The 12,725-nt window shown below is 41.4% G+C and overlaps 1 protein-coding gene and 1 long non-coding RNA gene across 7 annotated transcripts in view; one reads left to right on the forward strand and one right to left on the reverse strand.

Moving 5' to 3' along the window:
* The first annotated feature begins 224 nt into the window (after window positions 1-224).
* The window catches only part of LOC115540227 (centrosomal protein of 95 kDa), a 62,178-nt gene continuing 49,677 nt past the window's right edge, over window positions 225-12,725 (forward strand). For all 6 annotated transcript variants that reach the window (XR_003976141.1, XM_030351340.1, XM_030351342.1 and 3 more), the window contains exon 1: window positions 225-480. Coding sequence is in view for 5 of the 6 variants with exons in the window: in XM_030351340.1 (XP_030207200.1) it covers window positions 456-480 (25 nt within the window). In the remaining variant the exon portion in view is untranslated. The remainder of the gene's footprint in view (window positions 481-12,725) is intronic.
* On the reverse strand, window positions 7,822-9,452 carry LOC115540228 (uncharacterized). Its single transcript, XR_003976142.1, has 3 exons — window positions 9,343-9,452; window positions 9,142-9,198; window positions 7,822-7,893 (listed from the first exon to the last, which is right to left on the reverse strand). It is a non-coding gene; the product is annotated as an uncharacterized LOC115540228 (long non-coding RNA).

Raw genomic sequence — 12,725 nt, forward strand, 5'->3', positions numbered from 1 at the left:
ATTTTGTTTTATATCATTTGTTTATATTGTTCAGTAGTATATGCCTAAATGAGGCCGTAGCACAGTTAACGGACGAGCAGAGGTGGTGACGTCATCGAGTCCGCTGCTGTTCCAATTGCAGGTACGTACTCGCGTGCTCGCAAGTCTGTGCTTGAAGTACGGACTTGCCAAGTACGTACTTGCAAGTCATCGAGTCCGTAGTACGCGTGCTAGGAATTGAGAAACGGCCATTCTCTGATCAGACCCACACGATGCGGCGTCGACCAATGTGAATGGACCTCGAGGCCTGTCCGGAAACACAGAGCAGTGTCTTATCCAATCAGGGAAGACTTGGTTTAAACAGTACAGACCGGTTGCGAGTCCGTCCATTAACGTGAGCTAGCAAAGCCTCCTCTGACTTGGGTGCATGTAGGAACTAAATCGGACTCTAAGCTGTGATCTCTTGCTGCTCTTTGATGGGAACTCAAGAAGGAGAAGAAGGTACTGACTACGATACACGTTTAGCTTCATTGCTAGCTCCTCTGCTTTGTTACTCCTGTATTCCACCGACCAGCTGGGGTTCAAGTGGCGTACCACTGAAGTGCCGTACCACTGAAGTGCCGTACCACTGAAGTACCGTATAACTAAAGAAACGTATGACTGACTTGACGTATTGCCGAAGTACCGTGTTACCTAAGCAATGTATTAGAGTAGCATGTTGAATGTTGTACCTATGGTTAGCCTCACTGGACCGTCGTACTGGTTTACTACTGTACGTGCAGCTATTGTCTACTGGTATGTAGTACGTACTGGTGTTGTTTACAACTGTACTGGTAGTGTTTACAACTGTACGTAGTGGTAGTATTTATAACTACGTACTGGTATTGTTCACTATTTAACGTAATTGAGGTGTTTAGCTAGTGTACTGTTAGTGTTTACTACTGTACTGGTAGCATTTACTTTTATAGCCTCCATTAAAGAAGTACTCTTCTTACATTCAGCCTTGCTGTAAAACAACGCGAAGGCAGATCGTATTCCGCGGTGTTAATGGCATCCTGGACCACGGAGTCCGGGATGTCATTCCTCTCACCACCGCGGTGAAGTTAGTTTTAGGTTGGATATTCGATGGATATTCAGTCCAGTTCCAGCGTCTTCACGGAGATTTGCCCGGCAATAGCAGCAGGAGAACGGTTAGCGCACCTCGCAGCTCCTCGCGGTGAATTGCTGGAAACTGATTTAGGGACCGTCAATAAATTACTTCACGTAAATATATCAATACAAAATACTTGCAGTTTTTTCAATAGTTTCCATTTCATGTGACCAAGTGACTCCAAACCAGTATCCAATTGTAAAACTAAAGCCTAAGAATAAGACACCACTTTGTATTGTATTTTAGTGCTTCCTCTATTTATTATGAATATTAATATGCAGGAATTATCATATTTCTTTCAATAGCTTCCATGCCATGTGACCCAGTGACTCCAAACCAGTATCCAATTGTAAAAGTAAACCCTAAGAATAAGACAAACCACTTTTTATGGTATTTCTTTGCTTCCTCTATTTTATATGAATATTAATATGCAGAAATTATCTTTCTTTCAATAGCTTCCATGTCATGTGACCCAGTGTCTCCAAACCAGTATCAAATTGTAAAACTAAAGCCTCCGCGAAAGCATCGTCCTCCCTGCATTTGGCAATAAATCCATTCACACGGCCAACCATTGCCTGTGCTCCATCCGTGGTGATGGACACCAATTTGTGCACTGGGAGCTGAGTTTTCGCGATAAAGTTATTGAAAGACTGAAATATATCCTCTCCTCGCGTGTGTTCTTTCATGGGCAGTAGTGTTAACAACTCCTCTTTTGCAGTCATGTCAGTAAACACCATCCGAATAAAAATGCACAACTGGGCTGTGTCACTCACATCCGTAGATTCGTCCAACTGCAGGGAAAAAAGGCCTCGCAATCTGCGTCCCGTCTTGGAAGGACTTCTTGTTCTTTACGATTAAGGTTGAATCCCATTACTTGGCTCGCTTCAAAATCTCAGCCCTACCCCTCGCCGTTGCGCGTTCATGCGCCGTGGAGCCATGTCCCAATACCAGTTTAAAGGTAGCTTAAGGGGTAAGGGGGAGGGCTAACATCCCCTCAAAATTGAGATTTTCGATGGGCACACTCAAAGCGCTTCAGTTCTGACTTGCTCCCACAATACCTTGCGAGAAAACGGAAAATCAAGGGCGAAAAGATGCGACAGGATTGGAAAAACAGAAATGTAAGTGTTTTCTCTGTAATTAACTATTCATTATTTTATTAATTATACTCTGCAGCCCGGCCGCGGGCTTCGAAGACCGGCCGCGGACTCTCGGAAGATCTGGATATCATACGACATGAGCCCGGCAGCTCCCCGACCGCGGGCCGCCCGACCCCGGTCCACGGCTGGGCTGCAGCCCGGCCGTCGACCCGGGGTCGGGCGGCCCGGGGTCGGGGAGCTGCCGGGCTCATGTCGTATGATATCCAGATGTTCCATGTTCTAGTGACTCCAGGTTAAAAATAAGCTTTATACTAATATATTATATTAGTAATATTGTATAAGTAATATTATATATATTATATTAGTAATATTACATGGTTAATCAATGTATTTTTTGGCAGTACTATATTGTGTACATAGCTATTATATATTGTACATAACATATGGCCATATCACCCACTTCTGGCATATAATTCCTAATTCCGTCTTATTCATTTTCTTTCAGGACATCGTTGAGTCCACTGCCACCAGCCCTCCCACCACTCCCTCATGCTCCTCCAACCCAGGCACCTCTTCCACCACCCCAGACACCCCTTCCAAGAGGAGAGTGCCAGGGAGCAGGCGAGGCATGAGGAGAGCGAGGCAAAGTTGGCGGAATGGTGGAGAAGATGTTTCTCCATCATTCTCTCAAAAGCTGAGAGTGTGTGTGTGTGTGTGTGTGTGTATTTTTAGGTGTGCGTGTGTGTGTATTTTTAGATGTGTGGTTCAGTGTTTCTTATTTAAATAGCGTTTCTTCTGAAGTGTTCTTGTTCTTAACCGATTATTATCTAATACCACCTTTAACATGTAGCTAAGTGACATTCAAAATAAAGGTATATTACAAGGGACAAATAGTATTAAAAAAATCCTTTATTTAAACATGCCAATTACAAAATAAAAATACCATTTCAGGTTAAACATCTTTACAATGGGTCTTGCTTGTTGCCCGAGACAATGGCAGCCAGTCTGTCTCTTGTAACATTACCCGGGGTCTGGTTATCTGCTAGGGGGCCACGGGGAGGTTGGGGGTCAAGCATTTCTAGTTCAGCATCCGCATCAGGCTCTAGCATGTCGCCATTTTCAAGGCACACATTGTGAAGAAATGATGACAGGGTAGAGTTTTCCCATTTGGTAGGGGATCGGTTAGGGGTAGCAATGAGCATGAGCTATGAGGGTAAAGGTTAGGGTTGAGACATCGGCCCAAGTGGCTCACCCGGAACGATGCTTCGGTGTAGGCTTTTGCTTTTGAAGTATGCTGTGAGAATAATGACTGCTGTCCGGACAACTGGCATTTTAGTTCCTTCACCTTTCTCTTTCTCAGCTCACTTTTCGGCGGGAAGTTGGTGTCGTAGTTTTTATGAACAGTCCAAAAATGCTGCTCCACATTTCCTTTCTTCGATATTGCGATGGTAGACTGGTAGATGAGGCAAACACACTTTGAAAATGACAGAGTGAAAAAAAACTCAGAGTAAGAAGCCAACGTTTTTGGCTTCTTACTCGGTCCAGCTCCCCCACTAATTTTTATACCCTTTCTTAACCCATTTACTCTGAAAACGCCTGCCAAAGACGCCTATAAAAACCTATTTATAATAGATATAAGTGTCCTTATCTCCTGAGGGTTTTCTGAAAAATACTAAGAATTGTCAACGTCTATGAAAACCTTAATATCTAAGCCTCTGTAGCACATAGAAACATGAAATAAATTGCATTTAAAAGGTAAGACTCGCAGGTTGTATTAAAACATGCTCCTTTAGCACTAACATACCAACACATTTTTATAAAGAATCTCAAAATCAGATTGGTAAGGAAAAATATTTTATATGATCAAATAACATATCACAAATAACATTTTAAAACATGCCAACACACAGAACAAGGCACCTTGGTATGATTGAGGTGGGAAAGAAGTGGGCAAAGTCTTGAGACTGGGAACATTATCAGTCTCTGAGCTCCATGGCTCACATCTCTCCTTTTTGAACACACACACACACACACACACACACACACACACACACACTCGTTTATCTGGCCCGGTGGGCACAGTGGACAAAAAGGTGTCTGCTGGGGACCACCCTTTCTAAATGAGATACAGACATGGTTCCAAGTCCCAATTTTTTTTTTTAGATTTTAGATTTTCATGCATCACTTAAAATGTTAAGATTTCACATTTCAAATTTTCACTTATTGCATAGGACATTTACCAACACGATGGGGACTTAAGAAGAGGGTTGGTACCGGGTGCCGCCAATAGGGGGGGACAAATGTGTAATGAAATGTCTGTCACATTTTATTTTAAACAGCAGGCAACAGCTGCATAACAAGTGCTTACTCTTTTTACTTGCTACTCTGTCTGTTGCAGTGCATATTTGCCTGCATGGAACTTTAATATAAAAATAATTAATTAACCCTTACACTGATAGTCTAGTAGGAAGAGGGGTATCATGCATCCCTCGGAAATATACTTCTAAATCAGTGTTTCTAGATTGGAAAAAGTGTAGAAAATGATGAGCTATGTTAAATAGTTGTCGGGATGTTCCACATATTTCTATGCAAATAAGTGCCGCCATTATCGAAACAAATCTAATTTCACTATATCTCAACCAATATTGCAGATAGCTTAACAAATAAGGTGTCTAGACCCATGTTCTGAGGGTCAGAGATCATAGTGAAACTATTCATAAAATGATCACATGTTGGTGGCATGCTAGTAAGCAACCCTAACTCTTTTACCAATTATGAGACGCCAATACGGGAGATGCCAAATAAGATGTCTAGACACAGGTTGTTGTGTGTTTAACCAAGGTTTATCTCTTTTGTAGTACAAGGATCAAACATCACAATAGAATAGAACTCTTTCCCATGCAAGATAAACAGTCAAGTAAATGGTTATAGTACACAAACATAGTAATAACATTTTTAAATTTAGCACAACCGATACAAATTGTACCTCTTAAAATAAATAAAAAATTATGACTCAGATCAAACGATGGTCACTCAGGGGTTGACACTAACGGTTGCCCGCTTGCCCGGGGCAAGTAAAAAAAATGTTTGGGCAAGTTGAGATTTATTCTGGTTGCCCGAACGGACAAGTGGATTTTGGGTGGATGTTAATATAAAAGCTATTTATTCAAATGTTTTTAGAAACTGCAGAACAACCTTCTGTTCCTCAAAACCACACAAAATAGAAGTATTTGCAATTGATCAGCGCGCTGTCTTCTCTTCTCTCGGAAAGCGAGTTAACAGACACGCATCGCTTCAGTGCGAATATAGCCCCGCCTTCTGTCACTCACTCGCAGTGCGGTCTCTGGCAGTGCTACAGGTTAGCCAACACAGCTAGCATCTCAAGTGCAGCACCTCCGCGAACGGTTTAGGTAGAAGTTAAATGGAGTAGTGATGGAGGAGTGCGGTTACTTTGGAAGTACTTTGGATTGAGGCAAATTATCAAGGAAGTCAAGAACACGGATTTGAGTTTCATAACTGTGCACATGCACAGAGCAATAGCGATCTTTTTCACGAAATTGGACCCTCACAAACTACTGTATACATGAAAGCTGAGCCTCCACTTATTCCAACAGTCCAAACCATATCATTCTGTGACTAAAACTCGCAAATAACAACTTAAGAAGAAACGTCCCCTTTTCTTGTAATAACCAAAAATGAAGTATTACCTTTGTGATTTTTGTCCACAAAGTTGATTCTGATCGAATAAAACCACCATAAACAGATTATCCAGTATGGGCCAAATTTTGCAACTTAACATGGTGTTTTCAATCAATGAATAAGAGAAGGTTTCTTAGGAAATAGGTAAATTGCCTTCAATCAGAAAACATATTCTTCAGCGCAATCTAGTGGCCATATATTTATTTGCGAGTGTTTGGCTTGGTGCATTCGATTGCCCTGAACTTTAAATAGAGGTGTCAAGTGTCTAAATTGTAAGATATCTACCTTTATTTGTGTCTCATAGTAAGACAGCGCTCCCAACTGATAACGACCAACTGATACTGATAATTATTTCAGGTGGAAATGTTATCTTCCACTTATGCCGTGTTCCATGGCTTTATTCACTTTAACCAAGTATTATCCCCATTGAATATTTCACTTGCACAACAATCTTTCTTTTGGCCCAAAGATGACATTATCGCCCTTGCAGTTATGGAGATATAATATATTCTACTATATAATCTACTTTGGGTATGTTCTTTCCTGAAAAAAACTTTTCCCCTGATATCAAAAATGGTATAGAATATCGATATTTTTCCAGGAATAGTGTTGAAGTTAGAAAATCCAGTATCGTGAGTGACAACCCTACTAGAAACGCAATTGTGATTATTCAGTTAGAGCTACAAGAAACTTGAAAGTTAAAAAGACATATCTTTGCTACTACCTCTGACATTTAGTTATGTACATTTGCATAAAATCATGCAGGTCTACATATAACTTGGCGATAGCTTTAATAGGTTGGAACGGTGGACTGAAATCACTTCATGGCACGATGTGACCGCTCGATAAATAAGTAAACAAAGAGTAGTTTGTTATTTTTTAAACACAACATGTGTGGAAGCTAACATGATTTTTCTGAGCCCCCCCAAAACCAGGCTGGGTGCCTGGCAAAAAGAGGCCCGTTCACGATTCAGATTATAATTTGGGCAAGTGAACATTACATTCGGGCAAGTTGAACCTGACCTGTACTTGCCCGATGGGCAAGTGCTTTTGAAACCTTAGTGTCAAGCCCTGTCACTGTTAGAACTGCCTCTTTCGAACACAAAAGAGCAAGAACAACTTGCAGTTAGTGTGACATTGACTGCCGCTTCCAAGCGTCTATTCTGCTTTTCACGTAGTACTTGACAGCATCCCAGGTCCTACCTTTAAGTGCCTCTGGAAATGCACGGATACATTCACTGTGCTTTACCAGGAACCTTGCCAGTCTTAATGCTGTGCATCAGCTCCTGTTCCACAGCTTGGACTTCTTCTTTGCTCCACATCTTCCTCTTCTTTCTTGATGAATCTATGAAAAATAAAATAAGATAAAAGAAAGGTTGGTGGGAGTGATTACTATAGATGTGTGTGTGTGCGCGCTATAGACAGTCCGGAGGCTGCACTGCCCTCGGAGCTGTGTTCTGCCTTTTTCGTTCTGTCAACATCACATCCCTGGGAATCGATAAGAGGAATCGATAAGCTCGGAGAAATATGATGTTGATGGATTGAGCCAGTTCTCAACTGGAACTGGTTCTCAATTCCCATCCCTAAATTTGATGAAATTAGTAAGCGAACATAAGGAAAAGGCAACATGACTTGTTCACTCCTTATAAGCCTATTATTGTTAATGCTATAAGAAAAATAAATATGCATATTGTCAGTCTTTACTGTCTGTAAGCACTGTAAGAAAATAATGCCTTATTTTAGTTCATGACTGAGTTGTGTGCGAGTTGAGTTTCATCACACCCCCAAGTACCAGTAATTGTAGGAATAGTGGACATCCTGAAACCATCATAGTCTGTATGAGACTAGAAAATAACTCACTGAAACAGGTTATTGGTAAAATACCGTTTTTCTTTTTTTCTTCTGGCTGTGATGTATCAGACTCCTGGTCCTCTGTAGGTGTCCTCTTTTTCACAGGTCTTGACCCTCCTTGAAAACAGACATACAATGGTAGAAAAGTTAACTTAAAGGTAGGGTGGATGATGTTTTCCAGCAGCATTTTTTACCATATTGCTTAAAATCTCCTTCACACACAGATTGAAACCAATGAATTAAATGATATGACGCAAACACCGAAAAAATCTGTGGGATGGGCAGGACTGAAAAAACTCCATCCAATCATGAGCGTCGCATTCAAGATGTTTGGATGGTGACTTGTCTATCAAACTCAACTGCCATTTGTCCCTCCCCCCTCTGCGCGTACTCCTCTTCGGGCACGAACGAATCGCGCGCCCTCAGAGGCTTGGCTACTGGCAAGTTAGCTGCATATCAGATAGCACGGGCTGTTGAAAGAAAACTAATGATATAGTTATAAGTAAAATAAGCAAGTGTAGCACTCATGAACCCTCGGGAACAAGCGCTGCGCGTTCCTGTACTCTGGAGTAGGGATCGACCGATATGGATTTTTTAGTGCCGATACCGATTTTTTTTCATCAGCCTTAGCCGAGGACCGATATGGGCTGCCGATTTTCTTAAGCCGATATTTGGAGCCGATACTGCTTTTGCTCCCTCAATTTACATCATAAAAATGACACAATGATGATAACAAATGTTACAAGTCCCAATTTAAAAGGGAACATTTATTGAACAACAATATTGACAAATAGTAAAATGCCGGGAAAAAAACTATCGGCGAACTCAGCAGCCGCTTATCGGCCGATGCCGATACACTTAAAAACCGCAAATATCGGCCCGATATATCGGCCCGCCGATATATCGGTCGATCCCTACTCTGGAGGCGTGGCTTCGGGGGGGAGGCCGAGGAAAGGGTTTTTTTTTTTTTCTTAATGCTGTGTGCTCAAACCGTTTTTCCAACATCCTCCACCCTACCTTTAAAGCACTGCAAGACTTTACGAAAACCACATTTTCAAATACATGTTCAATATTCAAGTTTTTTCTCCAGGTATGATGTATGATAGGTATATAGGTATGATATTGATTTGTGTATCTTGCATCAAATTATATATGAACACAACAAAATTACAGAAACTGTCCCTGGTGCAGACATTGAAGAAAGAAAGTTGAGGTAAAAGTTAAATAGACAAGTTAGAGCACAGCTTAAAAAACAATAAATTACATAGTAAAAGTACTCTATTAAAAGAAGTTTATAATTAAAAAATATGAATTGTGTATTAAGTGGATTGTTACACCCACTGAGACAGGTTATTGGTAAAATACCTTTTCTCGGATGTGATGAGGCAGACTCATGGTCCTTTGTCCAGGTCCTTGATCTACCTGTAGGCAAACGGATGGAAAATATGTTTTGAAAAGAGTGCCGCGGGGAGAACATCCCACAGCATTTATCGATGGGTGGTGATGGTATCAGTCACAAAAAAGGCCCATAAAACTACCCCAAAACTTTGTAAAATTCCTTCATACTGCTTGTCCACTGCAATCCAAGTGTCTCAAAGCCATGACATGCACAGTTGACTTAAAACATAATTCAGTACATTTTTGTAGCCTAAATATTAACTGTAGCCTGTTCGGACGTTGCCATGACATCTAGAAATCATACCGTATTTAATGGGTTTAATGGGTCAATCAATCAATAAAATGGCTGTGTAGGGGTTGATTATAACTCGTGAATAATAGGCTATTGTTTATACCACGGCCAGGGGGAAGACTCGTATTCCACGACGCGGGGGTCCGTCAGATAGATGTTATACCTTGTTATCTGAATGGGAAATGCAATTAATGCACCATTAATCGTGTTTCTAATGACATTTCTAGCGAGAAATATAGCCTACCTTTTCCTTAGATAATCTTCAGCCGGTGATTGTGTCTGATCTTTAGTTTATGGTTATTAGGACGATTTTATCTACTCGCTCGCATGTTTCAACAACACAGTCTCACTCCGAGAACGTCAAATACCGACTGTTGGCAAAGGCACTTTAGCGTCGGTAACTGACGGGAAAGGTAGGCCTATCCTTTGCCGTCGTTCGGTGACAGGAAAGGTAACCTTCGGCGTCTCCTGCAGACGGAATGGGGAGTCACCTTTTGCTTCTGAGAAATTGTGACAATTCACGGATATATTAAATGCAGGTGCGCTGCTATGTAGGCAAACCGCGATGGAAAAAGGGTAGATGCTTCATCTGTTCTTTTTAGAATTGTATGCCTTTTATCTAGCCATCTATTGTCTTGTTTTTGAATATGTGAATGAAAGTCCGCGTCGATGCCTCGCAAGTCCAGTGTCGCGAGCGGACGTTGCCATGACATCTAGAAATCATACTGTATTTAATGGGTTATTATCATTAATATGGATGTGTAGGGGTTGATTATAACTCGTGAATCATGTTGTTTATACCACGGTCTGGGGGAATACTCGTATTCTGATTGGCAGCAGGGCGTGCATTAACTCCTGATATAGCAACACATTCTCACTCCGAGCGTGTCGATTTTTGACGAACGGTCAGTGACTTTGGCTTCAGCGTCTGACGCAAAAGGGTACCCTTTTGCTTCTTTTAATATATGAAGCTATGAGCATTCATCCCATTGGCTAACGGAAGACCCGATGGCTGCACATTAACGGCGATTTTACAGTGAAATCTGTGACATTACTCAACACAACTACACCAACGTGTCCTTGTTAATTACACAACATGTATGGTTAAGGCTATGGACATCAGTTGTCCTGTTTTGTGCTTTGATTGAGAGAAACAATAATTTTTTTGATCAGTGTTGGGTAGCTGACGTTGTTGCTATGGAGACCACGTCCGGCCGCTATGTTTGACAACTGACAGAGCAACCCTATCTCGTCGAAATTACGTTCCCAGAGAACTATTCGGCATTCTCAATTACGTTTGTCTGAAAAACGTATTTTGTCCGTGATTACGTTTTATTGAACATATCGCAAATACGAATTCGTTCTCAGGCTATTTTTGCCATTTATTTACCGTGTTACTATGGCAGAATAAAGAATAAATTCATGCATTATCATTCAACTTGAACATGTGTTTTTACAGTACAGCGTGGCGGAGGGATGACGTATGTTGGCCAACCCGGAAGTGAGCGTCGCCCTGGGTTTCCTTGACAACAAGCCAACGGGTTTTTCCATTGGATTTTGGATTGTTGCAGAAAATTTTGCATTTTTGAAGCACCTTCTCAAAAACTGAAAATAAATAAATATAAATAACCGTGCTCCAAAGAACGAAATGTAAACCAATGCATCCTGAATGGGAGTGTTTCTCCGATTTTTCCTGGACGCTATTTCCCCGACGTCACTTGTCTGTCATGGTTGCTATGTTGGTGGCTATCGACCGCCCCCTCTAATCATTACATGGCTCTAAAAACCACGCGGCAAAGGAGCTGCCGTCAATTGTGTTGTTTTTGTCGTAAACTAGGGTCCGAGGGTTAAAAAATAGATAGATATACCAAGGTATCCTAAAAGGCAGTTTGGATGTTTTTATTTTCTGCAGTTTAGACTTATTCTATAGCCTATTTTTGAAAGCAAAACACCAAGTTCATTGATTTAACGAGGCAGGGTTATTTGAAACAATTTATTTATTTATTTGTAACAATTTTAAATATTTGTGATAGGTCATTCCTTCTCCTGTGTTTGCTTCCTATTTATGTCTAGTGTACACCCCTGGCTACTTTCCACAAGCACCCCCCCACCCCATATGGATTTGGAGAATTGTTGCCACGTCCCAGTGGTGGTGGTATCATATATGAAAGAAGGCATTAAATTATACTTCAATGATCAATTAGGAGGCCAAAGCCCTAAAGGAAGTGATGCAATAGGTGACTGAGTCGAAAACAGTTACAAGTAAGCTGTACCTTGGGGTCTCTTATATGTCAAAGGGGGTCTCAAAGGACGCATACGCATCAACCTGTGGCTTCAGCCCTACAGGAAATGACTCAGCAAGTGCTCCATCTCGTTGCACCTCACCCAGCGGCTCGCTTGCCAGATTTTGGCCTGAAGTTCTTCCGAGACCTACACCTTAGCCATCCAACATGCATATCTGAGAATCAGGCCTCTCTTTAATAATGACAAAAAGTTATGAGAGAAATACACATGAACTTTTTGTTATCTCATAAGCGGCGTCGTGCCGGCTCCTTTTGACCCCAGACTTCAAAAACGTAGCCACAGGCCAGCTGTGTCTACACACCTTAAGCCACAAGTGTACACCTCCATCCTACAAAAAATGGGGACTAGAAACTATCCTCTGTCTTATGTACATTTACTGTACTGTTGGAGGTCACGTCCCTTTTCCGGCCTTTACGAGATAACTAGGGATGCAAAAATGTTTACACACATTTCCCGGGGTCCCGAGAACGACATATCCGAGATTTGGAGTTCTAGTCCTTAGAGAAAAAAAGTTTTCCCAAATGGATTATTGTTTCTCTCAATCAAAGCACAAAACAGGACAACTGATGTCCATAGCCTTAACCATACATGTTGTGTAATTAACAAGGACACGTTGGTGTAGTTGTGTTGAGTAATGTCACAGATTTCACTGTAAAATCGCCGTTAATGTGCAGCCATCGGGTCTTCCGTTAGCCAATGGGATGAATGCTCATAGCTTCATATATTAAAAGAAGCAAAAGGGTACCCTTTTGCGTCAGACGCTGAAGCCAAAGTCACTGACCGTTCGTCAAAAATCGACACGCTCGGAGTGAGAATGTGTTGCTATATCAGGAGTTAATGCACGCCCTGCTGCCAATCAGAATACGATTATTCCCCCAGACCGTGGTATAAACAACATTATTCACGAGTTATAATCAACCCCTACACATCCATATTAATGATAATAACCCATTAA

Source organism: Gadus morhua, chromosome 3 (genome assembly GCF_902167405.1).
Source record: "Gadus morhua chromosome 3, gadMor3.0, whole genome shotgun sequence".
Classification (NCBI taxonomy): domain Eukaryota; kingdom Metazoa; phylum Chordata; class Actinopteri; order Gadiformes; family Gadidae; genus Gadus; species Gadus morhua.